This window comes from Strix aluco, chromosome 29 (genome assembly GCF_031877795.1).
Source record: "Strix aluco isolate bStrAlu1 chromosome 29, bStrAlu1.hap1, whole genome shotgun sequence".
Classification (NCBI taxonomy): Eukaryota; Metazoa; Chordata; class Aves; order Strigiformes; family Strigidae; genus Strix; species Strix aluco.
The window spans coordinates 5,434,699-5,450,651 of NC_133959.1; the positions used below are offsets into that span (position 1 = coordinate 5,434,699).

Genomic DNA, 15,953 nt, shown 5'->3' on the forward strand with positions numbered 1-15,953 from the left:
CGATAAAGAAATCAACCTAAGTACTTCCCAGCCCTTTTCATCCCCAGCTGTGCTCGTACAACTATTTGCAAGGCTGCAAACCTGGTAAGAGCACCCCTGCTCCCCAACACACAGCTTGAGCTGAGTCAAAGCCTACGAGCTCAGAAATGAGCCCCACGTACACATACAAGAGCCAAGTGGGGCATGTGGGGCATCTTACAGCAGCTTTTCCACTGGGACTGGGTAACTACCTGATGGCTGGGTCCATGCTTGCTTCCTGGCCAAGGGGAGTGTGTTGCTGGCTTGGCCCCCCCTTTTCCACAGAAGGCTCTTGCCTCTCGCAGCCTTTCAGCAGGGATTTATCAGCTGCTATATGCCTTGGCCAGTCTGGACCGCTGGGAAGGGCATGAGGCAAATCAAGCAGCTCCCGGTGGCTCTCAAGGCTGATAAATTCACTCGCTCCTGGGGCTGGTGCTAATAAAAGCCAATGGATGCAAAAGGTTCAGCGAGGGTTTATTGCTCTGCCATGGCAGGGGCTGGAAAGGCGGCAGGATTTCACCCCCAGCCTCCTGGACTGGCCACTCGTCCCTTCCCCACATGGTCCCTCCCTCGTCCAGGAGCCGGGGCATTCACATGTTGGCTCTCTCCCGCTGCAGCCGAGAGTTGTAGGCTCGCGAAACCGTGTTCCAGGAGTCCATGTACCGGTCCATGCACATGGCGATGCACTTCTGCGGGACAGAGAGCCCTCAGCGGTCGCCCCGGGGGGTGGCCCGCGGGTCCCCGCGTCTCCCCGACCGCGCTCACCTGCTCCGAGTTGTCCAGCGCGCCGCCGGGCTTCCCGATGCACTTCCGAAAGCACTTGTCCGTCATGCGCTGCGGAGAGAGCCCGTGAGAGGGGCCGCGGGCCCGGCCGGGGGCAGCCGCCGGGCCGCGCCGGGAGCACCGGCCGCTGCCGCGTCCCCCTCCCCGCCGTGCTGAGGGGCAGCGGCACGGCCCGGCTGCCCCGCGCCGGAGGGCGGCCCCCGCGGCCCGGCACAGAGCGGGGCCGGGACGGAGCGGGATGGGGACAGAGTGGGACCGGGACGGGCACGGAGCGGGATGGGCACAGAGCGGGACCGGGACAGCCCCCGCCCGCCCCCGCGGCCCCTCCTGACCTGCAAGAGCTCCTGTGCGTTGGCCACGGCGATCTGCACCTTCACCTGCTCCATGATGACCCCCGGGTCCAGCTTCCCGCCCCCGCCACCCCCGGCGCCGAAGTCGGAGCCGAAGTCGGAGCCGAAGCCGCTCTCCATGCCGCAAAGTCACCGCGGGCGGCGGCCCCCACGCTGCCGGCAAAATGGCGGCCGGCCGGGACTACGGCTCCCAGCGTGCCCCGCGCCCGCACGGCACCGCCGCTCCCAGAGTGCCCCGCGCGGCCGGGACGGGGCTCGCGTCCCCTTCCCGCCGTGCCCCGCGCGGCGCCCTGAGGGCGGAGGCCACGGGGCCCGTTGCCCGGCCGGGGACCGGTTTTGGTGTGAGCACCGGCTGTGGTGCAGGTGGCCCCGAGAAAGCTCGTAAGTCCTGGGGCTGGAAAGGCGCCGGCCGCGGCGGGACCGAGGGGAGCCTGACCCGGGCGGCGGGGCCGCACCGTCCGCCCGCCCTGGGCCCTTTCGCAGGTGAAACACCGCACAGCCCGCGAGTACCGAGCTGTGAGCGCGGCCCCACACACTGACGCAATAGGAAGGGCCTTAGAGTAGCTTTACCACAGAGAAAAACGCTGCACAGCTGCATCCCAACATGAAATAAGGGCGTTACGATCTGAGCTCACTACAGAGAGCGACTCCCTGGGGAATTTTCTCTGGCATTAATTCTTCTGACCTTTGAGAATAGGACTAGGGTTCCCTCCGCCTTAGATGACTCAGGTAAGAGGCTCATACCCTTAAAGCCTGCGCTAATTCCACGCAGGTAAATCCTCCATTAACTGAGAACGCTGTGGGAGGTGGTAGAAGCAGATGAGAGACACCACCACTATGGAGCTTTTTTCAGGAGTAGATGTGATGTACAGAAAGGAGATCACTGCTTATCTCTGTGTGAGGTGACAAACAGCATTACAGGAGAGCTAAAGCCAAAACCAGTCGCCTTTACTAGCTAGAGCCCACACTTAAAAGAGAGGGTATTGTAAACCATATCCTGTCTGTGCGTCTGTCCACTTAAAACTGAAACCATTCCTACACCACACAGAAATCTCAGCGCTAAAGATGGGGTAGATGCCTACAGTACAATTTTATAAGTACAGACTAGTGAAAAGAAGTGGACTGGAAATTGAGCAGCTCAGAGCAAAGCTTCCACCCACTTCCTAGTTCCTAAGAATCAATCACTGCCAGGGCTCCGTATCTGCTCTTGTTCTCTCAAGTCAGGATCAAGTGGGCTAAATGGAAACGCCCCCCTCCAGTGCAGGGGCTGCAGAGGTCAGTGGGGTGATGAGAAAGGAAAGGGGATGTTTATCTGCTCCAGCAACTCAAGTTCTTCCCTCTGCTTTTGCTGGGAGCGGTGCCGTGGATCAAAGAGGACGGCATTTTCCACGAGCACTGCGTCTGCGTACAGTTTAAAGGAAAGTTTTCATTTGCTTTTGGAGCCCACCACGCAATTTGGCTCATCTCTTTTAGGAGTGCAGATAGCTCGTTGTCCCCCATCTCTACACACAGGAAGGTCCCCTGGGATGAATTATCTCAAACAGTCCATGTGGCCTCTGTGTTGGTTAAAGAAGGAAACAAACAAAATGCAAAACATTTATTTGAGTGTGTTGTACAAAAAGTTTCCAGTCATAAAATGTATATTACAAATCATTGAAAAAGACAAGACATTTGGCATGCATATTCTAAAAAGAAAAAACCACTTTGAAATGATAAAGTCTAGATCATTATGTAGTTTCCATAAGTTCCATGTGAACATTTTCATAATTTTGCCTTTGTATTTCAATTTGCAACAATTTTCACAATTCCTGATTTTAAAAACTTGAACCTTCCAAAAACTCATCTGCAGCACCTGACCAGAGGTGGTCAGTTAAATTGACCAGTGACCTAGAACCAGAGCTATCTAAAGAAAGATTGTGTTAAAAAAAAAAATACTTAAAAAAAAAAAAATCACAATTCAAGTCACAAGGCATCACTGTTATGAAGATAGAGTTCAACTGTATTTTCCGCCCAAATGGAAAGCATTTTGGCCTAAACTTGTTTAAAATAGCTTATTGCTTATAATTTTAGTGTAATGATGATCTGGGTAGCTGGAATACACAATAACATCTACCTTATCAACACGGAATCATCACTTCATTAAAATCTAACTAGAAAATTTGGAAGTTCAATAAAACACATTTTATCTTCCTCAACTCTAAGTCAATTCACTGCTTGTGCTATTCTGAACCGAGTCTTTCAATATTAATAATCCTTTTCACTCTCTAGACCTTAGCATTTCAAGAAAGGCATTATGTTTACAAATAATAATTGCATGTAAATATGGTCTTGTATTAAAAAAAACCACTTTGAAATTATTTTAAACTGGTTTAAAGCTAAGCATATCGAAGGGCAAATAAAAATTCTGTTTCCCAGGCCATTTTAAGTGAGAAAAGAAACTCTCCAATATAATTTGTCTTGACATTCAGCTAAAACAATGCTTTGAAAAATGCAATCACTATCTCACCTTCCACTCACTGGTTTACAACAAGGCTTTATTTCCTGCTCACACAGGGTTTGGACCCAACAGAAGCAAAAAAATCCAGTATCAAATATGGATATACCTTTGTTTACAGGTAAGACTTTCAAAGAATATATGGAAAGAAGAGAATGGCTTCACAGTAAGGAAGTGGAGAAGTGGCTACAAGAGATATAAAACATACAGCATGCACGTTTGCATACGGCATCAACATCTTTCTGACGCACACAAAAGAGATTCTCAAACGTGCTGGGGTATCGAGAGGGATTTCTACAAGCCTCTCCTAACTAATCTCTGTTCAGGTTGCAGTTAAAGGGCCTTTATACAGGATGAGCATTAAAAGAAAAAAGGGCGTATAAAAACCAGTAAGATCCCATAAGATCCCTGAACTGAACATGAGGTGTCCCGTTGCTCAAGGATAAACACGCACATTAAGTGATCTCCTTTCACAGTACAGTCTGCTTCACACTACAATACGATTTTCACAACTAATGCAAGCTGCAGACAAGCTTGTCTGGCTCTTACATTACAGGTCATGGGAAGCATTTGTTTATTTCCTGAGACTTTTGGTTCCTGCTACAAACACAAACTACGCCAGCCAACTCCCACCTCATGGCAAAATGGTGCTGAAGACAACTGGTCAGTGTAAACTAGTTTTTGCCATGGCATATCTAGAGTCCTGAACTAGCCTAAGTAGACACACTGGGAAATAACGCTGTGCAGCAAGAAAGGACTCACAGCCACTCTATTACTTGGAATAAGTCACTGCAACACAACAGCTGAAGAAAGAAATACAGAAGTAAGCGAGAAAGAAGTGGCGTGAAATGTCAGAGGCGCTCTGTAACCACAGTCACTCTGGAGGACGCCACGTTACCGATGGTTCTGCCGAAGGATGGACTTGGTCTGACACAAGCATTTTCACATGGTACAAAATTAGTGGTAGGTAGTATGTAATATCATGTTTTCTATGATATTCTGTTACAATCTACACAATTAAAAGATCGGCTTAACTATTCTGCTGCTGTTATGCTGTTACTCCTTCCCCCTTTTAACCAGTGAGAATCAGTTAGGAATAATTTTTACTGTTTTATCCAGAATAAAGTTGTTTGCTTATTTTTCTGGAATAAGAACACCGATAGGGGTAGTTACACTTAAGTAACTACTCTGAGAAAAGCTATACTGGTTGATTTCCATAATCAGAGAGGCCTTAAAATAATTTTTCTCCTGACAAGTCAAATCTATCTCTCCTTCAAGCTCTACACCTGATATCAGACACTGGAGTAAAAATGCTGACTATCCTCCAACTTCAAGAATACAGGATCAAATAGGAAAAGAGGGTAAAGGGACACTGGATTTTATTTGAACAAAACACTTTTAATTATCCTGAAAATGGGGGGGGGGGGGGGGGCGGAATCCTCAAAAGACCAAAAAAAAAAAAAAAAAAAAAAAAAAGAATGCTTTTTTGGTTTGGTAAAGCCAAAAAACCTCCCAGTATGGAGCACCTTTGAAGGGATTAGTGCCATTATACTGAAGCTCAGCATCAAAAGCAAGAGGAAAGGATGGCATCTAGAGAAGCCGCACACACAAAAAAGAAAGTACGTGGAATACAGTAGTTTTTCTGTGTCTTGTAATTTACAGCTAGGAATTACTTCTCATATTTTTAGTAGCCTCTTAGAAAGCACTGTGACAGAATCACCCACATTTAGACTGCTGGCATTCAGCTTTTCCCACAGTGTCAATCACTGTTTTACACGAACACCTGTATATACCTATACATGTACTGAAGAATATGTACTGAAGAATAAAATAAACTGTTTCCAAAGTTAAAGGACACAGTTCCAAATCTAAGGACAAATTCTGCAGACTGTTACTGAAGGGCACAGTGCTCATCACTAAAGATCTGCAAGCACCAGTCCTTAAGGCTACAAGACACATTCCCCATACAGTAGCTGTTAAGAAAACTATGGCTCAGGTAGCAAGAGGTTTTTCCTCATTCAAGCTGCCTTTCCTAGCCCATTCTTTACAGAAAAAAAAAGATAAATCACAGAAAAAATGCAAATGAACTACACACTCATTGCTTTAGTATTTAAGATCCCAGAACAATCTTAAATTTACAAGACAATCTTAAAGAAGAATAAGCAATCTGAAAACTGGCCAATGTAAAAAAAAAATAAATACAGATATTTAGGAAAAAAAAAAGCAAAAAGCCCTCAAACATTATGTAATTATAATATAGAAAGCTGTGGGTCAGAAAGGGAAATGTTGTCCAGTGGTTGGAAGGTGCAATGCAAAAATACTTTTACGTTGATTGCATTCATTTGCATAACAACAAATTTAGAAAAGGTAATTGATAACAGTATGTCTGAGAAACATAATTTCACTAGATACATTTTACAGAGAGATAGACAGGATTTACTACATATTTAACCTTCTACTCAAGCAGAGTGGGAAAATTACATTAGAAAAACGGCCAAGTACATCAATAAAGTTACCCAATTAGCCCAAACAGCCAAATCTTTATAGTGCTTTTTTGTAATGGATCTTCTGATAATGGATTAAAACATAATTCTAAATTTCTACTAGTTTAACTTCAGTAATTCAGTCATCCCACTGAAATAAAGAAAAGTAGCATCTTTGATTTATTTTTAAATGGCAAAATAAATCCATAAGCTGAAGAAAACCCTTTTGTTCCCACCCTGCTTGCATTACAAAGTCATCATCAGTCAAAGCCACTAAACTGACTTTCTAGGTTATATCTGTCAGTCACAATACTGTTCAGAGAACATAATGTCCAAAAGCCACCGAAAACATCCAAACCTTGTAGCTTGTTTGATGAGTCTAAACTATTTGAATGACAAGAGTTCAAGAGTGCAGGTAAAAACAGGATTCTATGCTGGCATCAAATGGTATCCAAATTTTGTATCCAAACTACTAACTAGTGGAAAAAAACATCTGCTTGTACAGAAGCCAATGCATTCTTTGGAGCAGTCAAGTATTTTTCCTAGTGCTTAAAGATGCACTACTACACAAATATTAACCCTTAAGGGAGTCAGAGTTATCTCCACAGAAATGCAGCAGAAGAAACCTTAAGCTAAAGGGACACTGTCAGATACAAAATGCATCATACTGAAATAAAAAAATCACCTGCTACTCATACAAAGCATTTTTTTTTATAAAAAACATTATTCTCCCTTCACTCATTGTTAAGACTTGACTTCGAGCATTTGAACACTGCAAAGCAATGCTTATGTCCTAAACAACAGCAGTTCCTTTTAACTTTTTTTAAAAAGTCATTAAACTATTTCTGTGCTATTTTGCAAATACTGCTCCTTAAGATATCTGACAGCGCCCCTATGAATACAAGAGAAGTATGAACAAGCTGCATCTAGCTCTGATTAAAAAAGTCAACATTTACACAGGTTAACCTTTAAAATCCCCAATATTTATCATTGCCAAAAGTAAAAGTATTTTTAACATCTAAAATCCTAATCATTCTGTTTAATGCTGAATATGTCAAAAGTATTAAATCATGATGCTTAACATCACAAACACCGTACATCACAACCTGTGTCCATGATGTAACAAGGTCTCATTTGTGAGAATGTCAAAATCCCCTGAAAATGAAACAGTTAAAACTCTGGTTTGGACACTTCCATACTTTAAGATGGTGTCTATATTCAGTAAACAGAACCCATCATTCTCCATCTTCTGAAATAATCATATGGACCTAAGGTGTTGACAGACTCAGATGTTTTTACCACGAGGCTGTCAAACCCTGGAGTAGGACAAGATGCCACAGTCCTGAGCCAAGAATGTCTAAAATGCAGCTTCCCTTTGCTACCTCCATTGGTGGAGGAGCATTTTTAATGAACCTGGGGTCTACTTTTCCTAAGCTGGGCACTGCTGAGGATACCAGGCAAGATACTACCATTTCTTACAAGGTAAGGAGGAAACACTACTGTGAACCTCTCCTGGGGCCCTGCAGATGAACATGCTTTCTGAAACTTTTTTTTTTTTTAAATATATCCTGGTTATATACGCAGTTATAGATTTACCATACACTCAAGGAGTCTCATCCCATCTCAGCTAAAAATTTCTTTTCTGCTGCAGGTTTGTACATAAGACTTTAAACTCTGTATGGGAAAAAATACTGTATTCCAATATAGTGTTTCAACAAAGAGGGAAAAATAAAGAAATCTCTTAAAAATTCTGGCAGTTTTGTTCAGTAAAGTTTTTTTTTTGATTTTTTTTTATAAAAATGTACCAAGGAGTAAACTTCAAAGAAATCAGATGATGCATATAAAAATAGTTTTCAGTGGCTCTGGAGGGAAAAAAATAGCAAAATAAAAGGAAATAAATGAAAGAAAATAGCAAATAATAGTTTCTTTTTTCTTTCTTCACATCACTGAGCATCCTCTAGAGGTTGTTCTGGGGTCCCCCTAAAATAAAACAGACATAGTTGAACTCAATTCTTACTAGCTTTTCATATTGTAAGCCTAGACTCTGGTTATCATCTCAGTTGTTAAAAGCTTTTTTTTTTTGGTAGCTTAGTTATATTCAGGGAACATCACGACTATAGAGAAAGCACAGCACACGTCACAGTCTACTGCCAGGAGTAAGACACTGCTACTCTGGTCTTCTCTGATGGGTTGACTGGTTAATCTCCATACTTTCTACAACGATGCAGATGGCAAATGAGAATCAGCATGTCATTAGCTCTACAACAGGCAGTTCCTTCCTTTATTTCCAATGATGCTTCCATCTGAGATATCTATGCTGCATAGCTGCTTCTTTGGTTAAAAAAAGTTTCAGTTGCTTTATACTACAAATACACTGCTCAATCTCCCAGAGACCAAAAAAGCTTTCAGAACTCAAGTTCAAACCTGTACAGGATGAGTTCTTTGTGAAAAGAACTACTAATGGCCACTGATCAGGAGAACAAATCACCTGAGTTTGAAATAAATTGAAAATATTTTCTGATATCACCTGTATGAAGTATCTTTCTCCTTTTCACTCTGCCAACTGCTGGTCAGTTATTGCACAGTACTTAACTATGGGTTATGAAAACATACAGGTGGTATTATTAAGAAAAAAACAAGTTTATTTCAGATGTGTATTATCAGAAAATAAACCAATAAGCTGAAGCTTGCAGCAACAGAAGCACTATAAAACTTCCTGGTTTTTAGTGGTTATATTTCCCAATGGTTATATTCTGCTTACAGCAAGAATGCCACAGTTTGTGGTGTTTTTTTTTTTTTTATAGAGAAGCAAATACTGGAATGGGAGGAACACTGACTGCTAAAACTAATGTTACTAACCCTAGAAACAGTCGATGTCATTGCAGTGCTGCACATCTCTGATCTGCCGCATACTTCCACAGATACCCTGGCATCCTGAACCAACATTAGCCACTGCTTGAGCTGCACCAGTATCAATTCAAGCAGCAATTCCTGGAAGAATCACTCCCATTACACTCTCTGTGCACGGCAGCAATGCTGCAGGGTTACAAGCCATTCCGAGTGCACCCTCTGCGCGCATCCGTTGGAAAAACGGACTAGGAAGCTCAGAGCTTGCAAAAGTTGAAGGGACCCCCCTAAATCTTACGCCTGATTAATCCAACCAATGAGGCACGAGTTAAACATCTGGTCTGCATCTTATTACCTGTTGGTTGAAAAGATCTTCCTCTCCAAAGTCTGCTTCATCCTCCTCTTCTTCATTCTCTCGCACGACTACAGATTTAGTAACATTTCTCACTGCAACTTCCTACACAAAACAACAGATAAGAAGATGGCCAATAGTCTATCTATATCTTGGTTTTGCTATAGTATCAATATAATACCCCTATTAAATTTTGGAGGATTTAAAGAAATTGCCCTAGATTTAACATCAGGTATGCAAGCAAATACTGGTAATATCCTGGAAACCACAACATTCCTGTTTCTATCCACTAAAAGGCATGGTAATGTAATTTAGCTTCTGGAATTTTCTTTCATTACCTAGGGATTTGAGAGGAAGCAGCCATGTTTCAGAAGGTCGTTAGTCAATTTTATACAAGGTCACAGCAGACCCAGCTAGGAGCTGTCTGAGACATACCATAATGTGAGAAACGCAGTACGATTACACAGCCTTAAGAATATTCCTAATTTCTACTAAATATTCTGTATTAATTGCATATATCAACTATCAGGACAATCTTCCAAACCAGGCACTAAAAAGAATTCTAAAACCCCAAGAAGCTTTCTTTATCACTAAATCATTTTTAACAATTCTTAGTAATAAGAAATTCTTCTGTACACTTGCACCCTTGAAATCATAGGTGCAAATTTCCACTTGAGGAAAAAGTCACCCTAAACCTACACTTCTAATCAGGGATACTAAAGGTAGCCACGGTGGGAACAGACATAGATTTGAAATTTTTTCAGATACTAGTTTAACCACTTTTATTTGAATACTAAGCCAGTCAGCTTTCTATTTGTACAAATGACCTTCCCTCCTACCTTGTCCTGTGCTGCCGTTCCTGCACAAAGTGCTTCCACAGAATTGCCAGCAAGAAAGGCAGCATGAAAACTGATACAACTGTGGTCGTTTCACTTTCCTATTTCTATCAGATCACCGGGATAATGGCACATTTATGAGTAACAGCCAAAGCACAATCCTCCCTTGCAGGAGTCTTCTGCAGGGATGGTTTTAAAAAAAATCAGTTGTGGGCAGATGCAGGACAATGCAGAATACGCAGGAACGTGTGCCAAATGAAAACTTCTGGTATACTTCCAATATTGAAAGGACAGTCATTTTCCTACAGGAACATTCACATTGCACCCCACAGTGTTGTAGGTACTATATAATGTAACTCTGAATTGCCAGCAACACTGATTTTCTTTGTCTCTTTTGAAAATACATGCTCCAATTCCAAACAAATTCTCTACTAACAGGGTGTTTTTCTAGAACAGGAAAAAGTAGTCTAAGGATGTGGTCAGGATGATTATTAGCTTTCCAAAATTTCCCCAAACTCTCAAGAGATACGAACAGACATTTAACTATTTGAGTGCTATATACCATCCTGTTTTAGAAGGCAACAGGGGAGATCTTAAAATCAGGATTTCGTTGTCATCATCGTCCCCCACCCCCCAAATTAAAGAGTTTGGGAGATGACCCAGCCCCCAGCTTTTTTCTACAGACACAGCTTACCTCCCCTTCGGAGTTCACGAGGTATGTGCGGATATTTCCTCCAGTGCCCCAGCTGCCTTGGTTCTTCCACACGAGAACAGAAGGGGGGCTATGGGATACGCCTGCATCTGCACCCCAAATCTAGCAAGAAAGACATTCTGTAATTAGCTATTTATGCACATTTTATTTTTAAATATACAGAACTCCCTAATTCTCCTACTGCTCTCTACACACCAGTTTTGTTTCTGAATTCCAATGGCAATTTTACCCTGCTTTTACCTACACCATTACTTGTACTAAGATACTATTCTCAGTCTACAACAAAAAGTGACACTATCCATTTAGAAAAAAAAAAAAAGAGAAAAAATTATCTAATATTGCAGTCAATTCTTTTCTAAATATACATATTTCTCCTACCACTGTCTCAATGACTACACTGTATGGAACCAAGACATAAAATGCAGCTTGTCCTGTATCAATTTAATCTTTTACATGTATCTGAGCAATTGATACTGAAGTAGAAATAACTGGAACTGATTAAAAGTAATTTTCTTCTTCTGAAAGAAATCTATTGCAGACTGAAAATAAAATGCAAAATTATAGAAAAGCAGCTGTTCTACTATAGTTAAGGCTGAGAACATCTAGTCTTAACTAGACTGAATGAATGCTCTGAAGTGCTCCTATTTCATTAAGAGGTTGAGCAGGATTAGTGTTCCAAACTTGAGCAAAGGTGTTTGAAAACAAACAGCCATTCACCTGCCCCCCAAAATACCTTTTTCTTCAACTTTGTGCCCATAACAGTCTTAAATACTGAAGTGCTAATACAGAAATTCAATTTCTTTTCTGCATTTTTGTAACTGAAATCCTGCTCCTCTAAAGTGAGATCCATGAAACCAGAAGTTTTACATCAAATCAGGCTTTACCCAACATCACATTTACAAGTGCCCCAGCATGAACAAAATAATATGTTGTTGACATACTGTAAGTACAACTTACTGTTACAGTCTGCCCAGCTCTGAGGACATATTTAGGAGTAAATTTGTAAGCAATTTCTTCTCCATCTCCAATTTGTCTTTTCAGTCTCCAGTTACCCAAAGACTGATCCTAATGGAGAGAGTCATAAGGTTATTTAGGGTGAGCAAAACAGCGCATAGAGGCATCAGAGCTTTCTCTAGGTCTCTTTGTTATTAAAATAATGCAAACGTAAATTTATTTACATGGCTGTTAGACACCTGCATTCTAATTTGACAGTATTTTTCTATACCCACTAATAGTCTGAAGTGTAAATCCCATAAGGTCATTCAGCAAAATAAAAAAAGGTACACATTTCACACAAAAAAGTTATGCTAGAGCCAGCAAGGCTATTCACATAAGCAAGGTACCAGCACACGTTTAGATATTTGAGAGACAAACTATGTTCTCATCCTGAAATCATTACACTCGTGCTCGCACACTTAAGGGTCAACATTCAAATGCCCCTGTTAATTACTGCAGGTTGCTGCACCTTGAGATGTTGCTCCAGCTCTCCAAGCGACTCCCCCTGCTAGTGCTACAAAAGGCTGTGTACCACTTCAATTTAGCTCCCTCCCCCTCCTTGTTTTCGAGGAGCTCTGCTGACGCTCACCTTCTCCGAGTTGTTCTTCAGTTGAACGTATTTGCCCTCCAGGTCTATCTCTTCTATGCTGATACTTCCTGTAGCTGAAGCTTGCTGGGACATTTGGAAGCTACTGCTACTGCTGCTCCCACTAATACTTCCAGTGCCAATTCCACTTGTTCCGCTGCCTGAAAGCTCCTCTGCTTCAATACGTTTTCTCTTGCCTCGCGAAGAGCGAACAAGTGAAGTGCTGCTACTGCTGCTGCTGGAGGTAGCCCGAGAGACTGTAACACGGGAGGAGGGACTTGGAGAGAGCTTCAACCTTAACACAATGAAGAAAGCATTTTAATTAACTCATCCAGGGAACTACAAAGCAATAAATGCTACAACATACTCAGTAACCAGACTGTAATATGCCCCAAGGCTGAAAGCAGCCTCACTGTGTGAGTCAGGAGGACTGCATATAAGAGAAGGGGGAGGCTATCCATCCCTGAGAAACGTTCTGGTAATATGATTATGTGACATGGAAAGCAGTGCTAATGAGAGCAACACAGACCACTTACCCCTCCCCTCCAGTATACCTACTACTAACACACTATTCCTGGGCCACATAATTTAAAAACAGGAAAATACAGAAATATAAGCACTTAAAAAAAGAGGAGATGAATGTTTAGGCTCAAAGTTATATATTCCACTGTACTCTGAGACCTTAATAAAAAACAAATTAAAATAAAGACACTGTTCAGATGAGAACACTTGCAAGTGTTCCATACAACACATTGTGGTGTGAAGGCAATATGACTTCAGCGAGACAAAGTCTGGGCATTCCTGCTCAAATGGTAAAAAAATAAGCATAAGGAATGAAAACAACACCTGCTAGCTGTAAGAAAAGGATGTGGAATCTGTACATACCTTTCCTCTTCTCCTTCCAGAAGTTTTCGGTAAGCAGTGATCTCCATGTCCAGTGCTAATTTAACATCAAGCAGTTCCTGGTACTCCGTAAGCTGCTGTTGCATCTGGTCCCTCATGTCTGTCATTTCCCTCTCCTTTGCATCTATCATCTTCCTAAACTTTTCCCGCTCACCAGCCATCATTTCCTCCAATTCACGAATGCGATCTTCTGCTGCACTAGCCTAGACAGACAGCACAATGGAAAACCCAGTTGGCATCTACGTGAGTACAGTAAAAAAGTTAAAAATTCATCTCCCTCCCAAATGAACACAAAGATTTCTCTCTGTAAAATTCTGAAAATATGAAGGGACAGAAATGTTAATATATCCAAACAATACAGTGCTCTGTATTAGAGATGAAGGCAAGTTTAGTCCTTTTACCTGTTTCTGAAGGGCAGAAAGCTGGTAGCTCAGAGCTTCTATTCTCATGCGAGCCTCCTTCAACTCCTCTCGAGCTGCACCAGCAGCTTTATCATTTTGGTCAGAGGACAGTTTGGCATTCTCCAGCTGGAAGGCAAATTTTATACACATCACTTGCATTGAGTTAGATATCCTGCAAATATCCGTTCGGTAAAAAGAATAGAACCCATTTAGTCTTCAAGAATTTTAAATTGAAATTTGGTAAGTTTATGATAAGAATTGCATAACATTAAGGAAATGCCCTAAGGACCAGGAAAATCTATTTCGGTCCTATTCCCATAGGATTTACTTATGCTATTAAAAAAAAAAGTCTATTAGCCCTTCCATTATACACACAGCCTTATAGTTTCCAAAAACTGAGATTCATGTCATCACACTATCTGCCTGTTTGTCCTAAGAACAATCACACTAGGTCAGAGAAAAAGCTACCTAGTTCACATCCTGGTCTAACAGTTCCACAGCTGCCCAGAGACTAAACTCAGTAAAATACTCCACAGGTGTTATGTCTCAGCTGGCCGTTTGCAAGTCAGGGACTTCCTAAGCCAGAGACAGTATTTTGATACTTACTATCTCTCAATGGATTTTTCAGGCAGGAATATGTCTCTGCTTTCTGAATTTATGGGGCAAGGAATTTAGCTATATATGAATGAAGAACAATCTCCTTTTGTTTCTTGCAAATCTGCCACTGGACATTCACTGTCCCCACTTCTACTAAAAAATAATCACTCCTCATTCAACTTCTCCATGCTATTTATCCTTTTACAGACATCCACTCTATCTTCCCCTTTTCTCGACTCATCTCTTTTCCCAGGTGAAGTTTAAACTTTCCTCAGGAAGGACCTGTTTCATACTCTTAAGTATCTTTGTTAGTCTTCTCTGTATTACTCTCTACTACCTTTTCAAGAAAGACTAAAACTGCCCACAGCACTTCAGATGACATCCTCCCCAGAGGCAGAACAATGCTTTTGGTTGTATTCTTTTCCAATAGTTGCCAACATTCAATTTGTTTTCAGTTGTTGTTAACTGCACCTAGTGAACAAGATTCATTGCTAGCGGCTAATTTTAACCAAATCTGACAGAGCAGCAATGGAGCTCAAAGCTATTACACACTAAGTTTGATAAAAGTAGATAGCTAGAAAAAGCATCCTTTTTATGCCTTGCAACTTGAGTTCAATCATTCTGCTACACACCATGGAATCCACCCAGGAACTAAACTGCTCCAGTTCTAAGAACTGTTACAGGCAGAACATGTTCTTTTTGTCACACAGCACAAAGCTCTATAAAATCAATCATTAGCTCTGCTGTTCACAAGGTTCTGACTAGGAAAGAAAACACACATAGAGCCTTCTTTAGGCTAAGGGTTTTGAAGGAACTTCAAGTCAACTATATACTCCACGTCTTGTAAAGTTTAAAATTAAAAATTATTTGAATGCTGGTAACTATTCACTTCCTTACACTCATGCTGGCATAGTGCCAAATCTGCAGATTTAGAATTTCTATTGCTTATTATCAAAGATCATGGTTAGAGCAAGAAGTGAGCTTTTGCCAAGACTCCCTCATCCTGGAGAAGCTCAGTAACTAAACAATTTACTTTGACATTATATTCCTTAACAGCTCAGGCTCTCCCTGAACAGGGACACGTCCACAGAAATCCACAGAACGAAGGTCACAGCTAAGCCTGTTTTTACCTTCGCATTCCAACTTCACCCATAACAACCACCATCTTTTATGTGGGGAAAAAACAGCTTAATTTACTCATTTCCCTGTTCAAATCTTGTTATTTTTTCATTCTCCAAGTCTGTATTTTGCAGACTTTGTTGTTGTTGTTCTACTAGGCATCTTCTACCCTGGATCTTCTTTGGACTGTGACAAGGCAATCCAAATATCTCGTTGTATAAAAATATTGCATGTTCCTAACTTCTGTGAATAATGCTAAGACTGCTAACTGTACTTAATTTTGCTTTTTAGTATCTATTATCTACATTGTTGCTGCTGTAAGAAATAGTTAAATATTTGTAGATGTTTCTCAAACTGTAAATAATCAAACCAAAGAATTTAAAGGGAATCTCAGTGAAGGGTGGGGGAGAATAATGTTAGAAGCACCATAATTTCTCCACTGCAAGAGAATTAGAAGTGGCTGTAATTATTGGCAA

The 15,953-nt window shown here is 41.6% G+C and overlaps 2 protein-coding genes across 3 annotated transcripts in view; both read right to left on the reverse strand.

Annotated features, from left to right (window-relative positions):
- Nucleotides 1–471: 471 nt before the first annotated feature.
- TIMM13 (translocase of inner mitochondrial membrane 13) lies at nucleotides 472–1,323 on the reverse strand. Its single transcript, XM_074809086.1, has 3 exons — nucleotides 1,134–1,323; nucleotides 784–852; nucleotides 472–707 (listed from the first exon to the last, which is right to left on the reverse strand). The coding sequence occupies exons 1-3, from the start codon at nucleotides 1,269–1,271 to the stop codon at nucleotides 609–611; spliced, it is 306 nt and encodes a 101-aa protein (XP_074665187.1). The 5' UTR covers nucleotides 1,272–1,323; the 3' UTR covers nucleotides 472–608.
- A 1,410-nt stretch (nucleotides 1,324–2,733) lies between these two features.
- Nucleotides 2,734–15,953, reverse strand: part of LMNB2 (lamin B2) — a 42,114-nt gene continuing 28,894 nt past the window's right edge. For both annotated transcript variants that reach the window (XM_074809049.1, XM_074809050.1), the window contains 7 exons: nucleotides 13,762–13,887; nucleotides 13,343–13,563; nucleotides 12,461–12,752; nucleotides 11,833–11,940; nucleotides 10,858–10,977; nucleotides 9,331–9,432; nucleotides 2,734–8,108 (listed from right to left, as the gene is read on the reverse strand). In XM_074809049.1, the coding sequence (XP_074665150.1) occupies nucleotides 8,067–8,108; nucleotides 9,331–9,432; nucleotides 10,858–10,977; nucleotides 11,833–11,940; nucleotides 12,461–12,752; nucleotides 13,343–13,563; nucleotides 13,762–13,887 (1,011 nt within the window). In that variant the 3' untranslated portion in view covers nucleotides 2,734–8,066. The remainder of the gene's footprint in view (nucleotides 8,109–9,330; nucleotides 9,433–10,857; nucleotides 10,978–11,832; nucleotides 11,941–12,460; nucleotides 12,753–13,342; nucleotides 13,564–13,761; nucleotides 13,888–15,953) is intronic.